This window comes from Diplotaxodon limnothrissa, linkage group LG12 (genome assembly GCF_057381915.1).
Source record: "Diplotaxodon limnothrissa isolate DT_005_m linkage group LG12, D_limnothrissa_male_GT1.1, whole genome shotgun sequence".
In the NCBI taxonomy this organism is placed as follows: domain Eukaryota; kingdom Metazoa; phylum Chordata; class Actinopteri; order Cichliformes; family Cichlidae; genus Diplotaxodon; species Diplotaxodon limnothrissa.
In genome coordinates this window covers 14,222,045-14,243,795 of record NC_140607.1, presented here as the reverse complement: position 1 = coordinate 14,243,795, position 21,751 = coordinate 14,222,045, and the positions used below count along the sequence as shown (strand labels likewise).

The following is a 21,751-nucleotide window of genomic DNA, read 5'->3' as shown; positions in this document are numbered from 1 at the left end:
AAACATGCTATATATGAAAAAGCTGAGATTGTTATTGAAACTGTCAAAGTACGGCAACACTGAAGGGAAATCGTGTTTTAAACAGCAGATAACTTGATAACTTAAACATTAAGGAACACTACCTATACGTAGATGTGCCCAGCCTAATTTTTGAGGATTTTGTTTTACCTAATTTAAATGTTTCTTCAAAAACAAAAAAACCCCCAAAACTGTAACTGTAACAATATTAGCCGACTTATAAGAGATTAACACAGTAAATAATGAAATAAGTTGGATTTTTAAATAATATCAACTATCTTTGGGTATTTCAAATTTTGTTTTATTAACAATGCATCCCTTTGATAGGATTGTATGTTTCTTTAGGTCACCAATGCCCCCAAAACATACTGTACACATTATACAAGGGAAACCACGATTCAGGCAAAAAAAAAAAAAAAGGAGAAAAAAAAAAGGAAACGTTTAAATTATAATACAGTCTTGAGGAAAAAATATAAATAACTTTTTTCTTCTCTGGTTGAGCTCACTCTATGGTACAGACATATAATAAATAGATCGGATCTGACATCACTCAGCTGATCTATGAATCATCTCTCTATGAGTCCATTTGTGTAGCAGCAGTAGAGCAAAAAAAAAAAAAATTAAAAATTAAATAAAAAAATAAAAATAATTATAAGCCAATGGAAACCGAGCTCCCCTGTTTCCCTGGAAAACCTTTTATAAATCCTTTAGTCATCGCTCGCGTTCCCCCCTGTGAAACTGCATGGTGGAGGCAAATCCAGGGGTCATTATAGTCCTACAACGTAATGGCAGCAAGTAATGGCAACCTATTTTTAAAAAGGTTTTACAAGCAAGAAACACGTTCAGGTGACATTACAACTTCGCCATGCTTGTTGGACATGCAGTGGAGGTGAAGCACAAAGGTAAGAAGGTATAGAGATGGGCAGCCGCTGGGTTTACGCAGAGTTTGGAAACACGTGTGAGCAGAGATTGGGACTGAATCTACAATGAATCTTCCGAGCGTCTTTCCAAGGATCGACCCACTTCCAGAGAAGCTCGCTAAAAATGCAGTGGAAGAAAAAAACCACGAGAAGTCCTTAGCAGGTAAAGGATGGCATAAACTAGCATTAAATTACGTGCTATTCTTCTCATGTACTGCGTGAGGGTGGTAGATATAATGCTTTAGAAAATAGAATACTAGTGATGTTTGATTGTCTGAGATACAAGAACTAGAAAAGCAATTGGCTACCTGTGCTGACAAGAGGCTACAGGTTGTAAGAAGTAGAGAGGCAAGAGAAGCAAAAGCACATATCCGGCTAGAACAGATCACGAGTTGGGGTGGGATATGAAGGCTCCAGGTACGTTTTAAAATCAGCAGGATCCCTCTGTAGTGTTTTGTCAAAGAAAAGAACGCAAGGTCTGAGGAACCACTGGGCAGACACGACGACATGACTTATTTCATTACAGAAAAAAAAAACAAAAAACAAGACCACCTCTGGAAAGAGGAGGGAAAAAAATGATAGTTTTTTGTTTGTTTTTGTTTTTTAAACACAGCTCGAGTCTTTGTCCTAATGATTTAGCTTGTCGCTGAGCATTATGTTGATGTATTATTGAGTGTTGCTCGACATCGCCAGTCCATTTGAAAACAGTATTTGGTTAAACTGCTCCCCCTTTTTCCCGTGTTTTTATTTAGAAAAAGAAAAAAAAAGTCTGAGACAGCATTAGGCGTGTCGGATTACATTTGTTTATAGATGCTGACGTCCTTTGTTTCCAGCTCGTATGTAAGGTGACTGATGACCATCTCCTCTTTTTCCTTGGCTGTGGTGCTGTTAAAATCCACCAGAAACACATTGAAATGCCCCACCCCATCTTCAGAGCCTTAACTCATATTATTTCAGTTTTGTCTTCCTTTCAGGGTGATAAGAAGCCGGGTCTGCAGCTGTGCAGGGAAAGCAGGAGGGATGGGGGAGAAATGGGATGATCAGGATTCTTCAGGAGGGTCAGCGTCCTCTTCAACAGGTTTTGGTTGCTTTGTCAGGATTGCTTCTGCTTCCTCAAACATCTGGGGAGAACCAAAAGAAGAACAGTGATTAAACATGTAAGCTCAAGGACACAGTCCGTTTTAAAAAACTTCAAATCAAGTTTCAATTGATCTTACTGGCATAAATTGCACATCCTGGAAAAGTTCTTGTATGAAACGTCTTGAGGTCAGGCGAAATGCACAGTGGGATAAGAGATGAGAAACCTCAGAGTACAGGCAAATGTCATCAAACGCATATGAAAACTTCTCTTTTATCCTGAAGAGAGATGAAATATTTTAGAGACCTTGGAAAAACAACTTTAAAATGCATCCAGAGTATATGCACAAAAGGGGGAAAAGGAGCCTTACGTCAGTAGTCCTGTTTCGTGGCCTTTGGTTCCTACGGAGGAGCTGAGGTTGATGATGAGGCGGAGCACCTCCTTCCTCAGTAAGACTCGAGAGGCGGGGCCGTCCTCGGATATCGCCTTGCCACCTGAGGGAAGCAAGCGAATATTTATACATACACTCTTATTTACGTTCACAAAACCAAGGGACTCATTATCACCCAATGGCACTTTATAAATAAAGTAACTCAATTAAAATATAACCCCATCTCCTCATAATTTATTACTGTCTCTAAAATTGGGTTTATTCATCATACAGTGAATTCTGAAGTGTGTGGGATGAGAAGAAAAACAGTCAAATCAGCCTGCAGCATGCCAGGTTTCCTAGCAACATTTATTGTTTATACATAGTTTGATATAAAAACTGCTATAAACTGATCCAGAGCTAGCGGCATGTGATTGATTGATAAAGTTCAATAAAACGTGATTAATTATTGCAGGGCTGAGTGGGTTGTTGGAGACGTGGCAGAGCTGGGTGGAGTGTGTTATTGGACACAAATGGGGAACTGGACTGGTTGCTGGCTGTGCGGGGCAGTGTGGGAAGCGCAGCTGAACTGGGGGGAGAATCCAGAGTGTGGAGAACTAATCCATAAATGCAGAGCAGAGCAGCTGAGTGGGGCGGCTCTTGGGCCTCAGCAGGAGAGCTGAAAACTGATGCAGAGCAGTGTGGATGATGAGATTTGTTTGACTCGTTAATTCGTTCAAATGTGATTCTTATTATGTTGGAACCAACCATGCAGTGATCTCAAGTCATTTGTAAAACTAATAAACTCCCTAAGACTTCATCTTAAATACTTATTCTGTTACATCATTTCTTGGAATAAGAAACATTGAATGAAAATTCAAAACTAAACCTTCAAGAAATTACTTCATTGTCAATGTCTGGGAGTTTGGGTTTAACTTTTATTTCTTATTAATGCTGCAATTTTATGCTGAAGTATCAATGTGTGTGTGGGCTTTTGCATTTGCTTATTCCACAGAACTGAACTTTAATCAAACATTAAGGACTGAATATTCCACAGGGCACAAAGTTTGACTCACTTGTCCTGCCACTGGTCATTTTAGGACACTCATCAACAAAAAAAAGATTAAACTAAACAGACTTTCCTAGTTAAATAAAGACTTCCTTTGTCATTCTAATTTGCTTTGATGGTCTAGAGAAAGAGAGAGGAAACAGGTGGAAAGAGAAAAAAGGTCCAACAAATGAGTTGATGGAGAAGGAGACAGTACGACTTTCAACTGGAACAAAGCAGCACTTTTTAATTTAGCATATTGTGGTTATTTGTGAGCTTACCAATGACAATGTCACCAGGTGTAGGTGTGCCAGAGACTGAACCTTGTGACACAGCAGCATCACTGCAGCCTGACACCCCAGAAAATTTTGACTGTGGCATCACCTCCAGGCGGTGGCCGCTCTGGCCTCCCCATGATGGAAAGTCGACAAAATCTGCGAGAAAAGATGGGAAGAAAAAAGCATTCCTTGAAGTATCTGTTAGGTTCAATCCGCATCCGTTCAAATGACTGAATGTGTGCGCGTGTCAGCTTACCTGTACGAGAGTGTGTGCTATTGATCAGTGGTTGGGTGGGGTATCCAAGGACGATCGCTCCCACGCAGTAGAGGCAGTTTTCTTCAGTGTGAACCTGCAGGCCCGTCTCCTCTGAGCCCACCATGTGGTTTGGGGTGTCTCCTCGGTGCACAATCAGCTCTGAGATACTAAACTGCTGCTTCAGCACTGGGAGGGCAGGACGATCACCTATAGAGGTGATAAGCACCAACAGAAATCAGTCTCTTGTCTTTGTGCAGCTTTGTTTCTTTCTTTCATAAGCTTTCAATAGTTTATTTAATTATGTGCAAAGTGGACGTTACCATCGCCGTCACCGAAAAGAAAACGTTTCCGCTCTTCCGATGGCGGGCTGATCCTCTGCTGAAAGTAGGCAGAGTCTCTGATGTGGAACATGTCATGGATGTCCATCGGCAGTGCAAGGCCAATGTAGTCGTCGTTACATCCGAAGGTGACGCTGGAGACCATGGAGCGTACTGAAGAGCAGCGGTGCAGGGTGCTTTGGTTGATTGGACTGAGTAGCTCTTCTTTATCCAAAGAGGCAAAACTCAGAGCTTTCAGAAACCTAGGGAGGGCAAGAGGAGAGGTGCGTGAGAGGATCCGGGGGGAGAGGCTGGGAAAGAAAAGGAACATGGGGAATAAATGGGAAAAAATGTTTGGTAAAAGAACAGAGAGGGGAAACTTTTTTTTGCTGCAGAACGCCATCAGAGCAGCGGCAGCAAAAGACATTTTGTCTCCATTGTCTGAGGTTTAAAGTTATAAATGAATTATTTTTCTAGTGCAATCAGTGGGTAATGTACAGGTTAAGAGTTATGAACTCATCTGTTACACCTTTGTATCAGAGGTTTAGCTCTTTTTTCACACTCTTTCACATTTCCTTATTTTCTGGTCCTGCTTTTTGCACTAACTTACCTTACCCACCACATTTTTTCTATGCATGACTTATCACTGTGATGCATTTATACTAGACACATTGTAAAACATCAAATTGCACTAATCTCTACCTGTTTGCCATTTATATTTTTAAGTTGGGGTCACAGGGGGGCCACTAGAAATTCACCAGTCTACGTGGGACTTACTTGCACAACAGGAAAGCACTGATGGATCAACTGTAGGCAAAGAGCAGTTAGTACTCTACTAAAGCAGCAACAACATATTGATCTGTCTGGACTGGTGCTAGAAGCTACATCTCTAAAGGAGGACACAAGCTAGGTCCACCCACCGCGGTACGAGTGTTCTGGACAGCCTGCGGTACGAACTTACGGCGCTGGGTTCTGGACAGGTAACCCTCCTATCTGATATCCTGACAGACACAGCAGAAGGTGCACAAAAAGACACCCTTCACCCCCCCCCAAAAAAAATATGTCATTCCAAAGGTACAAAAAAACTAAAAGCGAAAACTCAGGTTCAGGCATGTTTTTAAACATTCTTTAGGCTGACGGCTAACATCTTCACGTGGCACCAAACCTAAATTAAATACGCTCAAAAAGACAACAGAATAATAGAGATGGGTTAAGATGTTCCGTTTCCATGAAGCAAACCCTGCAGTGGAGCCGACTTACCTGCGGGGAGTTAGTCTGGAATCGAGACTGCCGCTCTTCATAGTGATGGTGTCTGTGAACAACACATCTTTGGCAGGTGAAGCCAGCGCTTCACTGTGAGACAAAGATGGGTGTATCCTCTGCTGCTGAAGCCTCTTCAGCGTAGCGTAGCCCAGCGCGTCTCTCGGGCTGGTGTACATGAAGCTACAATCAGCCAGGCTTTTTATGGTGGTCACTGAGGGGGACTTGAGAGACTGAGCCCGGCGGGGGAGGGTGTGGGAGGAGCCGGGAGGTACCAGAGAGACAGTGGAGGACTTGGATGTGGACATGTGGTTAGTCTGTGACTGGGGGGTGAGGGATGAGAGTGTTTTGACAGTCTTGGCAGACACTACTGTGTTGAGGCTCACGCAGTCAGAGGAATCCGGTTCGGCCTCCGGATGCTCCGGGTTACCAACGGTTTCCCGAGAGGGACTGGAGCTCATGGAGCTGATGCCGCTCGTTGTGGTGTCCGTGTTAAAGCTCTGACTGCGGCTTTTAAACTGAGTACCTCCGCCACCCCCTCCTACATTGCCTCCGCTAGAAGAGCCGCCATCTCCTGCTAGACGCTCCCGGCTGCTCTGCTCTCTCTCCCGGCTATGTTGCTCTGCAGCCCCCTGGCCTCCGAGAGTACTAAGTCCGAGGCCTGAGCCTCCTCCCTTCGACAGCCTGCCATCCACCAAGTGCTCCTCTGAGCCCCCTCTTGTCCCAACAAATGATGTCTCCAGACTGACCGTTGGACTCTTTGGCATTCCTCGGCCATTAAAGATAGGGGTAAAGTCCCCCTGGTTTGGGCTGTAGACAGAGGGCTCTGTCACTGTCCTGTTCCGCCTCATACTCCCAGTCTTGAGCTCAGTGGGGGTTCGGGAGCCCGATGGTGTCTTGGGGTCACTGGTGGAGCGCAGTTTCTTGCTGGGGAGAGACAGGGAGTTCAGGAAGCGAGTGCGAACGAAGCGAGTAGAGGCCAGTATTGTAAAGGGGCTACGGTCTTTGACTGGTTTGGAGTGTAAGTATAAAGAAGTCTCATCCGACTGGTCCAGAACATCACACTTGTCATCATCCAGGATGTACATGTCTAAGAGAAATGAAATTAATTAAAAACGTCCAACTTCTAGCAATAATTACTGATTATTATAGAGATCTGTTAAAGAAACAAAACATAAATTTCAATCGTTTTGGAGAACATGGTGACAAAGCAAAGGCAATGTGCTACGTACTTGGTTGAGACTCGCTCTCGCTGTTGTGGCGGGAGCTGGTGGACTCCGAGTTTAGACTGAGCGTGCTCGGTACTGAAGAAAGTTCAGAGGTCAGCTGCGTGTCCACTTCGTCTGGAGTGACGGGCCACAGCGTCCTGCGACTGTGTCTGACTGCATCCCAACCGAACTGTTTTAGTACCTCACAGCCCTGCTTGGTCTTGGTGATCACACCCAGCACATACACACATGTCCTGTGGACACCAAGTGATAGTCAAAATACAAAATACTGCTCTATGAAATTTAAAAAAAAAAAACACACACAAAAAAAAAAACAGTCTGACGTTACATGTTCCATAGTAACGCTTTTAAATGTAACTGAATAAAAGACAAAGAAAGAAAAGCTCACCCTCGCACTGACAGCACCTCACAGTGCTGAGCCAATGCAAGGATATCAGGAATGACGTTCTCCTCCTGCAGGAGATTCAGACCCCAGTTTGAAGAGCCAATGTTGCCCTGAAAAAACAAAAAAACAAAACGAAAAACAACCACAATCAAGCCCATGTCTTTGTATTATCATTAAAGATTAACTTATGTGACACGGATTAATCTGCGTTACTGACTAGTGCCCAGAGAGCAGCTTTGAGCTGTTTGATGCCCTCCCAGGTGTCCAGCATCGGGGAGCGAATCGTGTAGCTAAGGTCAGGCACTACACTCTGGAAACAGATGGGGCAAAAATAAAAGACAAATGGCACTTTAGTCCTACAGAACAGCTGAATGATCATTTTTAGTTTAAAAAAAAAAAAAAAAAAAAAAAAGAGAAGAGAAGAGAAGAGAGAGACCTTACCTGAGCCTCTAATAAATGACAGCCTGTCTTATCGTGAACCAGCTGACCATACAAGTGCACAGGGAGATAGACGTTTGGTCTTTGTAACCTGGAGACATGGCCAAAGAAATCAGGCACAGTCAAAAACCCATTCACTGCTACAGCTCATCGAATGGCCCCAAATTTCACCCTTCTTACCTTTGGTTGCTGCGTCTGACGTAGTTGTCTCCATCGACAGGTTTGCGGTAAGTTGTTAGTGCTTCATTGAGCTGCTCCTCTATCTGGTCCACATACTTAAGATTATACTCCTGCAATGCACAGTCTACTTAATATTCAATTCAATTCAATTCAATTTTATTTATAGAATGCCAAATCACAACAACAGTTGCCTCAAAGGTGCTTTATACTGCAAGGTTAAGACCCTACAATACAAAGAAAACAGAAAAAACCCAACAATCATATGACCCACTATGAGCAAGCGCTTTGGTGACAGTGGGAAGGAAAAACTCCCATTTAACAGAAAGAAACTTCCAGCAGAACCAGGCTCAGAGACGGGCAGCAATCTGCCGTGACCGGTTGGGGTGAGGGGAGGAAACTCATTTGTATGTGTCCTTGTTATAGCCACATGATTTCAGAATATTTTAAATGAGATTTCATTAAGCTGTCTGCTGATATTTGAATAATACCTTTTGCCATTTATCCAGCTGTTTGCTGACATAGCCCCTCTCATTGAGGTAGGAGAAACCTTTAGGAATGGACAGGAACCTAAAAATGCAGGGGAAAAAAAGATGTAGAGTGTGTTCAAGAAGGACTATTTCAGAGTGACACACTGTTTTTGTAATGTTGTAGTGGTAAACACCTACCTGAGGAGCAGTAAGAGGCCTTTGTCTCCCAGGTGGGACACAGCTGGTTTCAGCTGGATTAGAGCGTGAAGGTTGGCCTGTAAAGCAGCAGAATGGGCACGAAACGAAACTGTCAGATAACACGATGGGCTTAATCTTATCTGCTTTTGCTATTTTATTATTTAATTGCTTTGCTGAGAACAATCTAAGCGGCATCATCACTCACCTTGTCTTCACACGCCTCATCCAGTATGTCCAGGGCCTCCATGGACACAGCCTTGTTGTGGTCGTGAAGCTGTGTGACCAGCAGCTCCATGCCCCAGCTACTGAAGAACTCCACGCCTGCACGCAGCAGCACGCGGAGGTGCTTGGTAGCATACAGCCTGCACGTCTGCACAGCGAGACAAGAAGTATTGTGTGATCAGGGGTAGTGCGAACATTTAATTGCCAAGAGGCCTACGACTTCTCAGAAGGTGTGGTGGGTGGAGGAAAATGAGGTGATCGGGTGTGTTTAGAAAAAGAAAAAAGGGCAAGTTTGGCAATAGATGATTCAGTTTATTTTATGCCTGCAAATGTGGCAGTGTGAAAAGAGGTTGCTGACCACTGTGCATGAAAAAAAAAAAAAAACTTCCCCATTACTACTAATTACAATATTAGTGTTTTAACAGCTTGCTTACATCAGTAGAAGCAGTGAGGATCTTGGAGAGGATCACTCTGGCCAGACCATCTCTGCTGTAGTCCAGTGTGGATACAGCGAGTTTCAGCACAGCATCCTGGTTCTTTACAGAGCACAGATTCAGCAGGCTGAAAATAGAGGGGAGAAAAAAAAGTGCAAATGTCACCTTGCAGGATGTTTTTAATCAAACAGCTCTGACACAATTTCACTCTGCAGGCCTGGAAAAGCTCAAAATAGATTAAAGACTTTTCTGCTCACTCACCACTGAAACAGGCCACATTTCTCTAGTAGTTTGACTCCCTGTGGGTGTGCCGAGAGCGTCCCCAGGAAGAGGAAGTAGTGTTGGCTGAGTGTAGTGAGCAGGCCATTACTCTGCAGACAGCGCTCGGGCTTCATTCCAGAGGACGAGGAGAGCCACGATACCATGTCCTTCACCAGGTCCTCCAGGTAACCCTGGCCATCCTGGTTGATGGCGGGGGAAAAAATAAAGCGTCAAAAACAAAGGTGGGTTCGTAAATGACCAAAAAGAAGAAATAAATTAGAGTACGAGCATCAGTGTAAACCTCTCTAACCTCATCGGAATCCATGAGGAACTCAACAAACTGACAGCCAACCACAGTGAGTTGTCTGGCCTTTAGGTGATCCAACGCAAGCCCTGCGTACAACTTACTACTGGGCTTATAAAAGTACAGCAGCCTCCGAACAAACCTGCATCAGACAAAAACAAATAGAAATGTAAAACAGGATGTGAGAAAAACACGCTGAACAAATTCAGTTTCTTGTAATGAGCTGTGGTTAAATAAAAAAGGCTTACTTGTGCATCTGTTCATCTTTGTTGTTCCTGAGGTTTACATTTGGCCACTGAGAAGACAAAAAAATACCCTTTTACACATGTAAAAACAAAACATCGAGTCTGTGGTGGTACATGAGAACAGCCTGACCTTGAGGATGGTGGCAATAAGCAACCAATTCCACTCCAAATTCTGCTTGTGGTTGAGAATCTGACTGTCTCGCAGATTCATCATCAGTGCTTCTTCTGTGTCCTGAGCACAGAAGCAGAAAAAACAGAAGCTGTAAATATGAAAGTAAAACTACTTTTTTTTATTTAAATGTTTAAACTTTTGGCTTAAATTGTTCAAATCAGGTTTGCAGCAAATAACAGCCTCCCTCTTTCTAGCTACACTAAACACACCACATACTTTGCAACAAACACACAGAAGCCAAAGCCAAGACCAACCGTAAGATGGAAAATACGTAAAAGATGTTGATCTTTACCTTAATGACATAGATGTCTTTGTGGACACGTGAATCTCTGCGGTTATGTGACGACACAGACTTGCGAATGATGTGGTCCAGATAAAGACTGTGCGGTTTCAAACCTTTCTTCTTCTTCTCATGGAAACGTTTCAGATTGTTGACGGCTGCACTTGCTCGCCTAGAGCGCATAGAGACAAAGATGGAGGATGTTTTAAAAGTGGTTTAACAACTAGTACGTATTCAAGTAAATCCTACAAGTTAGTCGGCGACCAGTTGGCGAGTAGTGGCTGGATGAAATTTTCAAAATGATCGAGTTGGTGTGACATGGAAGATGCCAACGTTATCACTGAAAATGCACAACTTTGAACGTTGAAGGCGAACAGATCCCTTTTCTTCCACATGAACTACAGGTGACCACGGCAATCTGCTTGCAACCAATGTAAATCCAAGGAAGCTTATTGTGCAGCACCCACTTTTCAACCTCCAGCAACCACTCGTCAACCGGTCGTGGACACGCTTTATTAGCGACTGATTGTTACCAGCGAGTCAATGACCAGTCTATAGCCCTGAAATCAGCACTACTGATAAGAACATCTTTATGAGAGAACACTGCAAAGAATGATGACTAAAGATTAGAGGAAATTATTTTGTTACAATAAAAAAAACAAGAGTGATTGCGTGTGTGGCAGTTTGTACTCACAGTCGTTTCTCTTGGGGGATGTCAAAGGAGGCTGCCATGTTGATGAGAGTGGGAAGGCAGTGCAAGTGGTGACTATGGGAATGAGGAAGGATGGTATTTGCCTGATCAAGAGAGAAATAAAACCTTGGTGAGTATAGCAAAAGAAGCCAAAGGAGTCAAAGAAACAAAGATATAGCTTAGAAACTTTTAGAAATGCACAAAATTATACTTTTTTTTTATTACCATGTGTAAAAGGTCTCCCAGAAGGATGGTGGCCCTGACAGCAAGCTGGTCATCGCTACTGGTCACAACTTCAACAAGGCCCTACAGTATCAAAAATAAAGGCACAAGGAAGGACATCAATATAAAAGCCACCCAAAAGCTGTTAATACAATACTGTGAAACACACACTCCTAGCCTGAGTAAATTAAACCTATTGTGCTTTTACTGTGTCAGCTCACCTCTAAAAGCCCGCTGGAAATGAAGGCAGAAAGAACAAATGCCAGGTAGTTGTCCATTAGGTCAGGCCTAATAAAGGGAGCAGATAAAAATCATTTTATGGCTTGTTTACACACTGAAGTGACAACAGTTCTGTCAATATATTTCATTTCTATCCTGTGCTTTCGTTTGTCACCTAGAGCGGGCCCGATGGGGTAGGATAACTTTGGCCTCGGCAGCAACAAACCCGTCAGACAGTCTCCAGGTGTCCTGGAACCTGGCGGGGTCTGAAGGAGAACAGAGCAAACAGACCAGTCTGTCAGTGTGTGTAAAACATGGACCTACTAGGGGTCTAAAAGAAATTTTGTTCTACATTTAACCAAAGGCTGTACTGAGATAACATATGAAATGCTGAAACAAAGATTTTTTTTTAATCTTAAGCAGGACAAAATGCTAATTTTTGAAATTGATTGCATTAACACATTTCAAAAAAGTGGAGCTGGAACATTTTTCACACTATGTCAGAGAACAAAAGCACAAACGTGTCGTAGTTTCCTGGTGATTTAGAATTTAAGCTAACTTTTTTTTAGTTCAAAACACACCAAATGTAGTCAGTGGGTCACTAAATGCATTTTATTATGTAGACATGCAGACTGTGCTTCGGTGCTGTCCTGCTAAATGAAAGCGTTTTCCTTCAAATGGACTTTATGATCATGTTGCTCCAAAAATTTCTACCTTGTGTATCATTAAGCATTATTTGGGCCTTCACAGATTTGCCCAGTTATCCATGTAATGTGCACTAATTAATCTCCAAACCCCAGCAGATCCTGGTAATAAACAAGATGGCCCCTCTTTACACTACAGAATGAAGCAGATGAGACCACTGGGCAGCTTTCTCCCTCCTAAATGAGCTCTGGTTGGCTCAGGAAGGACAGCTGGATTTTTGGATGGTCTAATTTGTATCTGTGGATCCAACTATGAACTGTGTCCACAGATAAAAATATTCAGAAGTGTTCCTAAACTAGAAGTCCCCATCCCCTGGGACACGAACAGGTCCCGGTCCGTGAGTCATCTGGCACCAGGCCACAAGAGTTGAGGTTCGGGTGTGAAATGTATGGTTTTCAGGGTTTTTATCGTTAACTCTGTTTCCGTGTTGTAGTTCTGTTTCTTATTTTGAAAGAAATATTTGCGTGTTACCATAGTGACCAGAGAGCATTAAGGGGCAGAGAGGAGGATGTTACTTTCATTGTTGTTGGCGCATTTCAGGAGGACGCAGCTAATAAAGTTGCACAATAACACAGTGAATTTGCGTTTATTATTATTATATTTACAAAACACCACAGCTTTTGTCTTGGTCGTATCATTTTATTTTGTTGTATTTATCCGCGACACCTTAAAGGCCGGTCCGTGAAAATATTGTCTGACATTAAACCGGTCCGTGGCGCAAAAAAGGTTGAGGACCGATGCTCTAAACCCAACAAAAACCTGTTTTTGATGCAGTGTCACACAAGGGCCCGAAGACCACGGTCATTTAGTGTTGGTTTTCTGACGCTGTCTCGTTTCCCATTTTCTCCAAATCTTTAATGATATTTTGTGCGATAGATGACTAAGTCGCATTGTTTTCTGCTTTTCTTTTTCCAAATTACACATTTAGTGTTAACTGTTTAAAGAAAAAATGTTCACACTCAGTGGGCAAACCGAGTAAAAGTGCTGAGCCCCTCTCATCTTTACTCATGAACAACTCAACCTTTCTGGGAATGTCTTTTCACACCCCGTCGTGTTACTTATTAACCTAACAAGCAGTCAGATCTTCAACCAGGTGTTTTTTTTCCTTCTTATATTACATAACTGTTCCAATCTCATGCTTCCCCTCTTAACTTTAGTGAAATGTGCTATTTACATCAAATACTTAATATAACAGTTCCACTGCTTGTTTTTATATGGGGATTAAATTATTTGAAAATTAGATATTTTTTACTTACCAACACTTAGAAGGGCTTCAGTGAAGTCTTGCGTTACAATGGGCACAGGAAGCCTGAATATCTCATATAACACTTCCAACAAGCCTTTCTGCAAAATTGGTTAAAAATAATTATATAGATATGGCAAAAGCGGCATTGTTAAGTAGCGGAAAAGAACAGTTAGAACTAATGTTAATGCTGTGTAAAACAGTGATTTGCAAGCTTGAGAGAACCCAATGGTTTGATAAGATAGCATGGCAAAAACACTCTGTGCTTTAAGCCTCTGAAGCCAAGCAGACTTAACATTAGTAAAAAGGCTGTTTCATACAGGAAATTTTGGTTGATTTTTAATTTCTAACGCAACTCCATCTAACCGCTGCACAATAAAAACAATCGCTTGATTGGAATCTTCACAGGCAAGAATCAGAAAAATCTGTGTTTTTGAATATCAAACTTCCTTAAGGGCCAAACATTTTTTTACTCACCCTAACTTCCATATTTGGTATGCAAAGTAAGCCAATTAAAGACTGGATTCCAGAATTTCCAGCCTTGCATAGGTTGATAATTCCTGAGACAAAAAAAGAGAGAGAGAATAGGAGATATTTAACAGTGGGTATTCCTAACAAGTATGTACAGTAAGAATAATATTAAAGCCCTTACCGGACCAGGAGCGGAAAGCAGCCACTATAGCCATTCGGCTGGACAAAAAACGGGCTTCTCTGTCTTCCCTGTGAACAAGAAAAACACACGTTAAAGAGTGGACATCATGTTCTGTGCACACAACATCGTTATGATCTTTCAGCCGGTGGTTGTTCAGACTACACAACACAAACAAAACATAAAAGATCTTTTATAAAAATCTGACTTCACATCCTCTGGCAAGCCGCTGCAGAGTCAAGCCACCCTGACAACAAGGGTCGCCTAACAAAAACACTACACAAACCCTCCTCTCTCTCGCTCTCTCTCTCTATGCACAGTTCAACCACAGGCTCTTCATACCACCTAAACACACACACACACACTCACTTGAGTTGCCCCTCAGCCGTGTCTGCGTTGTGACGGTAGTGAAAATCAGTGAAAGGCGCGAGGATTTGCTGGAGAACAGAGAACAAAAACAGAGAAAATTGATGCATACAAAACAACAGTAAAGCGAGCTTCAAATTACATCTCTATTTACTACTGTCAGGAAAAATCTTGCAGTAATAATTAACCTGCTGCACATGTTATATAACATCTGTGTGCCTGCAGTGATGAGCTGCTACTGTCCCAAGTGTTTACAGACAATGAGGCTTTGGAGAAATGCTGTAACTGATTACTGTAAGCTCCATGGGAAAGAGACGGGCACCTACAGCTCTGCTAATCCTGACTGGAATGGCTCCCAGCACAGTGGCTCATTTTTAAACAGAAGCTTCTTCTCAATTCATAAACTATGTGTGTGTGTGTGTGTGTGTGTGTGCACAGACCTCCAACTCGACGTCAACACGCACATACTGGCGGGTGCGTGGGTGGTTGAGTAAGTGGAGGATAGTGGTGATAAGTGCTTCGTTGATGCGACTTAGTTGACAGTCTATCACACTCTTAAGGATGGTGCTGAGGCCTCCCCGTTTGGCCACCACCTCTGGGTTCTTCAGGGCTACACAGGCAATGGCGATAATAATAATATTAATAATAATGTCAAACAACAATAGTTCTCCACAAGTTTTTCTGTTCACCCAAAGAGCACCATGCATAGCAACCGCACCGGCCTGCATCTTTAAACACCAGGCACTTTACCTAGCTCGCAAACGATGGCGATGGCGGCGCGCACCATGCGGTCTCTCTCCTGCAGGCCGTCGGTCCCCACAGCAATTAAAGAGTTTGCAATAGACGTGGGGAAGAGCATTGCGTTGACAGTGATGATCTACAGAGGGAGGAAGAGGACGGGAACATGAGTCATCAAAACAAGTCACGACAAAGAGAGGCAAAAAATAACTTCACTGTTTTGCTTTTTTTATGGCTGCTTTTTGGAGAACTCCAGAAAAAGAAGATCAACTTTTGAAATGCCAAAACAGGATCTGACTATTCTGAAGGTCACATATTTAGTGCTTGTAAAACTGGTAGTTCCTTCAAGAAATTAAAGCTGAAACCACAGCACTATGACTCTAAGCGCTGTGTGAAGATTTACAGTAAACTACTAAACTATAAATAACCCCGCCTGCAGACACATGCAAACCATCCCCACTGACACTCCTGCTAACCCCGGGAGCTTTCTGGTGGCATTTCGCTGGCACAGGAGTGAGCAGTGAGGGCAAATTCCTCGAGTGACATGAGAGCGACTCTGCAAATGGTCAGAAGGAACAAAGATCACCAAAACACACGCCTTGTTTTTACCTTTCGGACAAGTCGTAGAGCCTGAGTCCTCTCACCCTCATTACTCTGCTGGATGTCAATGCATCTGAAAAAATCCACAATCATAACAATCAGTCATGTACCATGGTTGGGCCGAAGAAGAAGACTGGCTGAAGCATGGTACTACAAACACCCTAACAACTTAACTAAAAAAACCCAAACATTTAGTAAGATAACAACTGTTACACCTGACTGGGTGGTTCAAAGCAGGAGCTCACCTGGCTATCAAGTAATCCACCTGTAGTCTGAGGACCTTCTGCAGTACGCTGGTATCTCTGATGAGGTAGCGAAGCGCCCGCAACCCCGCAGCACGCACTTCTTTAGCTTCATTAAGGAGAGCTAGTCGCAGACTAGAGATTAAAAACAAACAATAAAGTGACTAAAACTAGAGCACGGACAACCTGACACAAGATATGACTATTTCCTTCATTACTTCATTGACTGGTACTTTTCAATCGCACATTCACGTCATCATTATTCCAAATCCAGAACAGCTTAACAGCCAGAGTAAATAAAAAGCGCACATTAAATAGGACACACTTACACTATTATCGGTAGCTGAGATTACTTACCAAATGATGATTTCTTCATATGTAAACCCAAAATTTTCCTCACGGTGGCCAATGCTGCACAGCAGCTATAAAACAGAAACATAAAAATGGTTTCAATATGGCCATGACTCCATTAGCATGGTTTTAGTGAAGGACGAGAGTAAATCGAGCCCAGTCAGGTACATGTTGATTTAATGGATAACTGTGAATGAAAAAAACGTGTTCAACTCATTTAGAGGCTCTAAGTAGGAAACCCATAGAGGCAAAACACTTGCCACTATTTGTCGCTTAAGCACATGCTTGTATGATAGTACGTCAAAACACAAAGGACATAAAATAGAGTCTTCAATAGTCGGACTAACTCTGTTGTATTGTTCTCTCATAGCCTAGATATGTGCTCCTATTTTCTCTATCCTATCAGGTCTGGCAGTCAGTGTGACCCTGTTTCCAGCATGAATGTCTACCTTTAGCAATTCCCTAAAGGCAGGTAAGGCTGTGCAGTATGTCGTAAAAAAAATCACATCTCAATATGCATATAAAAGGAGTACTCATCAAATACACTTTTTCTTAAATTTATTTATTGATCTGAGAGACCAGAGGAGGAGGCCAGAATGAGCCCGGGAAAGACTCCAAAGCGGCCCACTGGACAGCTTTGGGAAATGTGATGAAGCGCACAGACTTATGACCCTTTTAACTGTATTTTCATAACTTTTACAGCTTTCCTACTGATAAAAGACCCCTCACCACTGCTATTGATAATACAGCTAAGTAATTAAGTAACGTATAAACAATTAAATGAAAAAAGTTCCTGTTTTTTCCACTATGTACTATAACATGTTTCCATACTAGATAGGAAAAAAGGACAATGAAAAATTCACATGTTATAAAACGACGGTCTGGGCAATGAACTACTACTACTACTTTTTCTGTAATTTTACAAATTTATCACGTAGGCTCAAAGTAGGATGTATGTAGCCCACAATTCAAAATGACTTTACACGTATGATTTTGAGGATGAGAGACAATATAAATCTGTGGTAAACACAGTGAAATAATAAAATAAAGAGTTGCAGTACTTGTAACTATTAAATCAAAGAGAGAGAGGGAGACAGAGAAATTTTAAAAAATGTAGCAAAACAAACAAAAAAATAGATCGATCACTTCTCCCTTTTACTGCAGAAAAATGGCCTTGTGGGCCCTTTATGTGGGAAGTGAATGAATCTGCTGTCACTGTGTAAGAGGTAACATTGCCAGAACAAAGCCACAGCAATTGCGAAGTATAAGCCAGAAGGGTATTCAAATGACTGAAATCAGCTATAAAGTGTCAGCCCCATGTTTCTATGTAATCATTATCCAAATCTTATGTGGAGTGTTTACATCTCCCTAATAACTGTAGAGCTGCACACAACAATTAGTGAGAGTGTGAACTCTAATCAATATTTTACATATTTAATGTTCCAAATATGGTCTTATATGTTCTGTAACATCGTTCTTAGAGGTACACTGAGGCTCCTTCACACAACAAGTCAATGCTCCTCCATCACAGTTGTCTATTCTGCCATGTGTCTCCTAATGAAAGTGAACCACTGTAGTACTTTTGGTTTAAACTGTTCCTCAAAGTTGAGCATAAATTTCCTAAAGCACAGCAGAGCATGAGGCAAGACGGAGCAGGGTGGAATGGGTGATGAGAGGCAAGAAGGAGTACAGGGTTGTTTTAAAACAGCTGTGATGTCAGAGCCCAAACAGGCAAATGAGAGGAGAGGAGAGGAGAGGAGATGGGGACAGGGTGCACGTGATGCTCTCCGGGGGGGTGGGGGATTAGCTAACCCTCACTGTCCTGGAACCCTTATAAGGAATCGGAGTCATGGTGCTCTAATGGGACACACACACATCATGGCTATAACCCTCCAGTCAGTTGTAAACAAGAGAGTTAGGTGTACAGATTACAGGCACACAAACCCATGCTCTCACTCAGCCTCGAGCCTGCTCCAGTGCCAACTGCACAGTTGTAGGAGGGCCAGTACTCACTTGCCACACAGCTACCAACAATTGTTTACAATATGCTTATGACCGGCAGTCAGAAGTGGTCTGAGGCAGTGTGGTGAAAGAGGAAATCAGGATATAGCTATGATCAGGATTAAACTCTCCTGTAAACATGTGCATGGACAACTGCAGATACCACAAACCAGTAGTGTTCTGATAATACTGGTTTTTAGTTAGCTTCCTTAAAATACTGCACATCACTGTCTTTGCACACAGACACAGACAGACCTGTCACAACAAAGTGAAGAGCAGACAAATACCTGCACTCAGATGACAAACTTTATACCAATTCGACCCCAGCGTAGTTGCAGACGGAGAGAGTGAAACTGTGGTAAATTAGACAGTTGTGCACATGGCTTTGATTTTTTTTTTTTCCCCACCTGAGGTGACAGTCAGCAAAGCCAGTGTGCTCAAGGCACAAGAAAGTGCTAGTTTTCTATCTCACACTCATCTCGCAATCATTAACTCATTTTCTCCACCCCTGTTATTCCTGTTCAAAATAACAGGAAGGAGAGTACTCCAGCATGTTTTGGGCTGACAGGAGAAAAACACCCTCGAGAGGTCACTAGTCCTGACCAACAGGGCTGACCTGAAGGATGAGCGATAACACTAAAACAGATTTTTTTTAATGAGCAAAAAACTTACATTTCATACTCTTTTTTTTATTGCAGTCATTCTACAATCAACTGAAGAAGACACTTAGATGAGTGACGAAACGCTTCTCCCACTGAAAACACTACGTCCAGATGAACAGATTAAACTTTTGGGGATATTATAGCTATTATTCATCTCTGCATCAGTAACATTTACTGCTGTTAAGTGAATCAGAGCAGTTATACTGCATGGTCAAAAGAATTTAAAACCTGCATATGCTCACATGTGTTACAATCCATGTTAGGATATTTGTGTTTTAAGCCTTGCTGAACTGAAAATCCTCCTAAATACTCTTTTTTTTATCATCCACATTAAAAGCAAGAAGAGAAAAATATGACTAAAGTAATCTTTTCTTCTTCTTTTTTTAACAAATCAAAGTCTCGGGTCCATACAAACAATAACCAGACACTATTAATCTCAGATTTCAAAGTCTGAGCGCTGCTCCAGATGCACATTAGACTGAAGTGCTCTCCTATCCCTCGAGCTCCTGTTATATTCACTGTCAGCATCACAGTGACAGGCACAACTAGGCCTGCTGGCATCAACACCCAAGAGGAAAAGATCAAGGAGAGGTCAGTGGTGACACTACAGAGGAGGAGCAGCTAATCAATCTTGTGAGATATCTGAACCCAGTGAACCCTCTCAAAAAGCTGCATGTCTCACAACATTTCAGCGAGGCAAAACTGTCTTTAAATGAGGCAAAAATTATCAGAGCTTGACAGCGTTACCTTTATGAAGTTGTTCAGGTGGCCCAGTTTTCGCATGTTACTGACTCCGTGCGGTTTGGCCACATTTTGAAGGATTTCACGGAAGTTTTCTGACGGTTCTAAAGGAGAATGAAAAGGAAATACAATGTAACTAAGGGAGGCGTTAAGCCATATTGCCATAATAATATCAGTCAATGAACCGTAATAGATATCCTGCAGGAAGGAAGTTGGTTTAGCTGGAACTAATGTAGAGTGTACAATCAAAACAAAGGCTAGACACTAAAATAGCCAGACCTGAGCGGGAAGTGTTTTTGTTTTCAGTTCCTTTCAACTATCCTACGTTAAATATTTTGACAAACGGGAACCGCATTTTAAAACAGAATCGTCTGAGCGTGGTCGACGCCTAAACGCCCGCTTTGCGTGGGATGACTTCCAGATATTGCCCTGCAAGACAAATGTAAACATCGCACAAACTGGGAAAACACCAGCTTAATGAGCTGCGCAGATCACTTTCTCCTCAACAACAAAGCGCAGCAGATGATAAGCCTGATTATGCTGCAGCTTGTCAAAAAGTAACAGCTATCAGTATTAGTCATCAGTCTCACTGCTCCAAACACTGCACTTAATCCATCGCTCAAAAGTGGAAATGAGAAAAATGCCAGCCCAAAGGGTTACTTTGGTAACAAGCATTTGTAAACATCACGAGCCAATCTTACAGTAAGTTATGAATACATCACATTTTAATTGATGCCACAGTGATTACATGAACTTAGTATGCACATTTGTTATTTCATAACTTTAAACCTCTGGGAACTGACATACTTTATTTTCCCCAGTTTTGGTATTATCAGGAAGAACATGTAAATAGTGCAAATCGCACTGAAGCAGCTGATAGGTTAAGTGTATAGACTCTCCTGTGGTGAAGATTTTAATGTTGTCAGTCACACATATTTCAGGTGAGCATGTCTCTAGTTGAGACGATTGTAATGAATCTAGCAGGGATCTGGGCCTCCAGGACTCAGACACCGCTGCTCCGTGTAAACAAACTGCTATGCAGTGTTGATGCTGGAGGAGTAAATCTGACAAGTTGTGCAGCTGTGTTATCAGTGCTCCTCTGGAAGAACCACCGTGTGTTGCCTCAATGCTTCTCGGCGCACAGCTTTCAGACTCAATTCCCCCAGCCAGTTAGCGATGACAAATGCATGACTGCAACTCTTATGGCTACTTGGCTAAATAACAGGCTATCGTGCCCACTCACGCCGATCAAAATAACAGAGCGTCTTCATGGCTGGTTAGCTGGGGCAGCTAGCTAACGCTAACTCAGCTAGTTAAGTTAGCTCGTTGCCGCCTGTTGTTATGACATCGATAGCGACGTTTTTAGACCAAACAGTGAGGGAAAATGGCGAAATAACAACAGCAGTGACGGGTCAAGCGCGTACACTGTCTAGACTTTCACCACGCGGGGCTAGCGTTTGCAGAAATCGCCCTCATCCATTTTGAACAATAATCGCTTTCAGGGTGATGTGATGAAGCCTCTGCTTACCTCTGCTCAGATCCAGCGGTACGTTCTCCTCCCCGCTGTCATTCCGACCTGTCAAAAACACACACCACGGACACGCCGAGACATTACTCCAAGGTCATCGCGTGCGTGACAAAATCATATTTTGCAATATCCTGCTTTTACAGCAGCCGCTGAACCGAGGTTTTTGTGCTTACCTCGCATCCGAAGACTCCGGATAGGACGGCCGCGGAAGCTGGCCGCCATGTTTCCAGGAACATACACAACACCGGAAACTTCGCGGGTTATCGCGAGACAGCAGACGACAGAAGGACCGCAACAGATCCTCAGCAGACCTAAGATCAGCTGGATCCTCCTTAATATCCCTCTAATCTTACCAGTGATAAAAGCATAACTCTGATCTGGCGACTGTGTTAGGGTTAGCAAAGGGGGATCTCAACGCCATATAATTTCTATC

General features: G+C 42.6%; 1 protein-coding gene across 2 annotated transcripts; it reads right to left on the bottom strand.

Annotated features, from left to right (window-relative positions):
• Positions 1-598: 598 nt before the first annotated feature.
• Positions 599-21,575, bottom strand: LOC146620971 (rapamycin-insensitive companion of mTOR-like). Of its 2 annotated transcripts, XM_085367158.1 has the most exons (38): positions 21,492-21,550; positions 21,319-21,366; positions 19,797-19,894; positions 16,393-16,457; positions 16,039-16,170; positions 15,803-15,866; positions 15,206-15,332; positions 14,896-15,065; positions 14,459-14,526; positions 14,093-14,160; positions 13,918-14,000; positions 13,454-13,541; positions 11,668-11,758; positions 11,495-11,561; positions 11,277-11,357; positions 11,055-11,155; positions 10,373-10,532; positions 10,039-10,140; positions 9,912-9,958; positions 9,670-9,805; positions 9,360-9,559; positions 9,099-9,225; positions 8,648-8,812; positions 8,443-8,519; positions 8,266-8,344; positions 7,778-7,887; positions 7,601-7,688; positions 7,377-7,469; positions 7,163-7,269; positions 6,778-7,007; positions 5,546-6,635; positions 5,206-5,322; positions 4,289-4,596; positions 3,969-4,175; positions 3,716-3,868; positions 2,387-2,510; positions 2,156-2,294; positions 599-2,059 (listed from the first exon to the last, which is right to left on the bottom strand). In XM_085367158.1, exons 1-38 carry the CDS (start codon positions 21,538-21,540, stop codon positions 1,979-1,981), a joined length of 5,340 nt encoding a protein of 1,779 aa, XP_085223284.1. In that variant the 5' UTR covers positions 21,541-21,550; the 3' UTR covers positions 599-1,978. The 2 variants fall into 2 exon arrangements, with proteins under 2 accessions (XP_085223284.1, XP_085223283.1); XM_085367157.1 differs by lacking the exon at positions 5,206-5,322 and having other exon boundaries at positions 4,289-4,548; positions 21,492-21,575.
• Between the last annotated feature and the right edge of the window lie 176 nt (positions 21,576-21,751).

Coding starts and splice junctions, on each gene's coding strand:
- LOC146620971 (XM_085367158.1), bottom strand. CDS start 21,540: ATGGCGGCCAGCTTCCGCGGCCGTCCTATCCGGAGTCTTCGGATGCGA. Junction 9,959..10,038: donor TTATTGCCACCATCCTCAAG/GTCAGGCTGTTC, acceptor TTGTCTTCTCAG/TGGCCAAATGTAAACCTCAG. Junction 2,060..2,155: donor AGGATGTGCAATTTATGCCA/GTAAGATCAATT, acceptor GGTTCTCCCCAG/ATGTTTGAGGAAGCAGAAGC.